Source organism: Asparagus officinalis, chromosome 7 (genome assembly GCF_001876935.1).
Source record: "Asparagus officinalis chromosome 7, Aspof.V1, whole genome shotgun sequence".
NCBI classification, from domain to species: domain Eukaryota; kingdom Viridiplantae; phylum Streptophyta; class Magnoliopsida; order Asparagales; family Asparagaceae; genus Asparagus; species Asparagus officinalis.
Window position 1 is genome coordinate 136,368,640 of NC_033800.1, and position 4,303 is coordinate 136,372,942.

The 4,303-nt window shown below is 36.4% G+C and overlaps 1 protein-coding gene and 1 non-coding gene across 3 annotated transcripts; both read right to left on the bottom strand.

The window, feature by feature from the left end:
- TRNAA-AGC lies at positions 302-374 on the bottom strand. Its single transcript has one exon. It is a non-coding gene; the product is annotated as a tRNA-Ala (tRNA).
- On the bottom strand, positions 1,023-3,887 carry LOC109850004 (protein MARD1-like). 2 transcript variants are annotated; one of them, XR_002249300.1, is made up of 4 exons: positions 3,260-3,887; positions 2,313-3,076; positions 1,370-1,698; positions 1,023-1,279 (listed from the first exon to the last, which is right to left on the bottom strand). XR_002249300.1 is itself a non-coding variant. In XM_020419900.1 (3 exons), exons 2-3 carry the CDS (start codon positions 3,035-3,037, stop codon positions 1,596-1,598), a joined length of 828 nt encoding a protein of 275 aa, XP_020275489.1. In that variant the 5' UTR covers positions 3,038-3,076; positions 3,260-3,887; the 3' UTR covers positions 1,309-1,595. The 2 variants fall into 2 exon arrangements, 1 of the variants encoding a protein (XP_020275489.1); XM_020419900.1 differs by lacking the exon at positions 1,023-1,279 and having other exon boundaries at positions 1,309-1,698.

Here is a 4,303-nt window from a genome sequence, read left to right on the forward strand (position 1 = left end):
GAATCATCACTCTTCAAGTTTACTTTGTGCAATCCAAACAAGTTATTGCTATTATGTTATGATTCACAAGGAATCCAAACTAAGTAATGTAAAATTCAAAATGAAAAGTTCTGAGGTGGACAACCACTTCTATTTAGTGTCATAAATACCCATATTTACAAGAAGCATCCAATCAGCCCCTAAATGTATCTCCAAGTACTAAACAGCCAATTCCAGCCACCACTGTGGCCAAAGCCAAAGCAGAAGGTTTAAAAAAATGTACATTAACTCAAAATCAAATTGGTGTATAAATATATTAATTTGGAGATGCGGGGTATCGATCCCCGTACCTCTCGCATGCTAAGCGAGCGCTCTACCATCTGAGCTACATCCCCTTTTATGTATTGTGTCCACTGTTAATAATAATTTGTACATATTTTCCTCTCAAAGCTCCCCGCCGCTTTCAGGTTGCTTGATTTGTTATTCATGTCATGTAGTCCGATTTGAAAAAGAACAATTGAATCTGAATCCAAATAAGTCAATTATTGTGTCATATGCATTATTCAGTCTCGAGAAAATCTCAACCTCAAGTGACTGAAGAACTGACTCCAGCAAATCTCAACCTCAAGTGATTGAAGAACTGATTGGTCACCGAACCATAAATCCATCAACCTGACCAACTGAAGACTTCCATGCCAAATAATTGTCCAGTGACAAGAGCTGATCGGAACACTTGACTTTTTTGCCCCCCTTTAGTCATGCTTCTAGGATAATTCAATGCACATCAAAGTTTATAAATGAAATGTGAAGTGGTTTCCATCATCAATAGAGAAACGGCATTATTTATGTGAGTCTTCGCTCTCAATGAATACTAATTCTTAATTAATTGAGTTAACCTGTACTAATCAAATTTTGCCTTGATAATGCTTTGCATATGGTAGGTCTCGTAGGTCTACATAAAGACAACCAGCACCAACATTTTAAATAAAATCAACAACGACTAGCACACAAAAGAAGTGAATAGATAAGAACAAACAAGATGGTTAGTGCAAGCAAAAAGCAAATTATTTCATCCAGCTCCACTTGATTGTTTGATTAGACAAACTATATACATGTCATAATCCTCTAAAGAAAAAGAAAGTACTCAGTGACATAAGCAAAGTATTTGTATAATCTCTCTTGCAAAACCTAGAATTTTGGTAGATGCTTCAAAGTTGTGATGAAGGTGGAGGGATAAAAAAAAAAATTCACACTACGGTATACGCACTTCATAGTTTGCGCTCTCAATCAGCAGCAAAACCTGAAAAAGATGATAAGAGCAAAGAAAGATTGAGATCAAGTCTGCTGAATAGAACAACAGGAAACAGATAACCATTTCAAAGATTCATACATTATTCTCTCAAGCCAAAAAGTTTAGAAACCCTACGTCACACTGGTGAAGATCTCTAGCAAAACTTGCAAACAACATTTTCTTCCAATTTGATGAAAATGAGCAACCCCCAATAAACTTTACAACAAGGAAATTACATAAACACATTCACCATGGTTTAATTCCTAGTTTTGATTTCAACCATAAGGAAAGGAGAGGTAGACAGAAGCCAAGAACTGAGCTTGTGCTAGAGAGTTACAGAATTATCCATCGGCAAGCAATCTTCTATCCCTTCGTCGAAAAGCATCTCTTGGTATCGGCATTCATGGCTACAGAAGGCTTTCTCCCCTCTGGATGAAAGAAGAAAACACCATTATGAGAAGCTTTGAATTGAGAAGGATTTGGGATTTTGAAAGAAAAGCTTGCTATTGAAATTATTGTGCGCAGGAGCAAGATTCAATAATAGAGTCATTTCTATGGCCTTTTCCATTTGACAAAAATTGTGCCCAGAAAACATACTGTTATAATTGGGCAAGTCACTTAAAAATCATCGATACATAAACTTTTATAGAATATGTGTTGAATCAACATAGATTTAATTAGAACTGATCACAAGTGCTTGAAGCTTACAACACTATTCTAAATTATTGTTAGATTGAATTAAAAACCAGATTGATGGTTTATATTAAACTAGATGGAAGTTCAATGAGGCGTAGATATGCATATGAAACTATCTCCCTGCACAAGAGTAAGGTGCAAATTTTGGTTTATTTCTATGCCCTTTTGCATCAATTTCAATTGTTATATGAATTCCTACTTGAGAATGTTTGCTATTAGAACTGATCACAAGTCCTTAAACATACCCTACTGAACTAAAAATTTAACCAAATCACAAGATCAACTTTATCTAACAAGGCCATCAAAATAGTAGAAATTAAGTTATAACCGAAACTAAAAAACTAACCTATACATGAAAATGTCCTTCCCTTGCCCAAGCTTCTTCTTGCAAGCATGACAAAAACTAAGAAAACCGTCCGAGACTCTGCTCTCCTTCTTCCTAGGACTCATAGAAGCAAACCCTTTGCCACAATTCTCCACAATGTAATTGTCAAAAATATGGGTCATCTTCGGGTTAGGCCCATGAGCAATAACACAAGTATAGTCCTCCGACATCTCCATCTCTCTACTCAAAATGCAACCAGAGACCAAAGTCTCGGTCTCCATTGGATTTCTCCTCACCGGAGAGAGCAACGAAAGCTGAGCTTCCTTGTTCTTGACCCCAAACTCAATAGTAGGAGATTGCAGAGACTCCTCACAACTATATGAAGGAATTTGAATTTTGAGGACCATTCTGTTTTCAGGCTTTGAGGGCTTCTTCAATGAGTCGACAATGCCAAGCCCAACAGGCTCATGCGTCGACTCTGCAACGGATTTTCTATGGTTCTTGTCGGAGGAGAACCGGTTTCGGGTCAAGGTGAAGGGTTTTGTCTCGAGAATGGAGGTCGGGCTCATCGCAGCGTCAATATCCAAATTGCCCCTTGGGGAGAAGCCTCCGTAGAGCCTTGGAGATAAAGGGAAGAGAGGTGATGTAGGGGGTTTATTGTAATTTGCAGTCGGACAAGGAAGAGAGAGATGATCAGCCATTAGGTTTTGCTTGTTGCTCACTGGCCTAGAGTTCTTCTTCAGCATACTAACCAATGAGTTCAACTTATAATCACCGAAAGGCCACTGGAAATATAGAGAAAGAAAGGAGTTGAGAGTGAATCTTATAACTGAGAACAAACAAGTTGTTAATAAAGTTAAAGGAATGGCTCTTCCTCCTATTTCTTTAGATTAATTCTACCAACAACTATATTTTTCAGAAGAAGAATATTACTATATATATGAAATAATAAATAAATAGGAGCTCACCTGGTCTGATTTTGGGATACACCTCCGGGATAAATACCCAAAAAGCCAATCAAAAGCTGAGCAATTACTGTGCAGTATTCTCCTCTCCTTTCAAAAGAAAATGTGAGGAGAAAATAAACTGGTTTTTCACTAAAATGGGATTTTTGCAAAGAAAAAAAAAAGAGTCCCTACTAACAAAAAACTCTCATTTCTTGAGCAATCACAATATTCCCTTGACGCGTTACCTTCCTCGCTCTAAGATTCACCAAATAACTAAAAATTCAGATCAAACTAAACAAAAAAAAACTTATGAAAACTATAAATCAAAAGACATTTTCATCACCCAAAAAAATCAGACTTTTTCTCGCCGCAGCCTCTTTCATTTCATTCAAATAGTCACTGACGCATCAAAACCCGCATGCAAGAAGACAAAGTGCAGTACTGGTCAAAAAATCTATAAACCCAGGGAAAAAAATTCAAATTTCAAACTAAAAAGCTAATAAAGACCAACAAAAGCATCACAAAGATTGGATCTTTCCTCTCTTCAACCTCTTCCAAAATCATTCAGAGAAGAGAGGATGGATTGGGGATGCAGGTGAAGGCCAAAGAGAAGAGAAACTTTATTTAAAGAGCAAGGCGGTGTATGTTGTTGGTTTTGGTTCGGTTTGTTCTTTGGGTTATTTGCACTTTGATCCATAGTTTACACCTCAAATCTTTAATATTTAAATCTTAATATTTGGGTTTTTCTATGGTATTCCCATTATTACCTAGTTTGAAGGGTTTATTCAATCTTAGTCCCTTAAACTTCCATATATCATCACTTTAGTCCTTAAACCGCTGGAATTACTATTAGATCATCTAATTTTTAAGCTATTTTAAAATTACTCCTTAAATCATCGGGATTGTTATTTTAAAATAGATCTCTCAAATCAATAGTAGAATCGGTAATTAAAGGAGTTAATTGGCCGAAACTTATGATAATTGTGGGGACCTAATAAACAAATAAACGTTTCAAATTATTTGAAGGCTTAATTTCCCTCTAATTGCTACTCGTACTTTTGATTG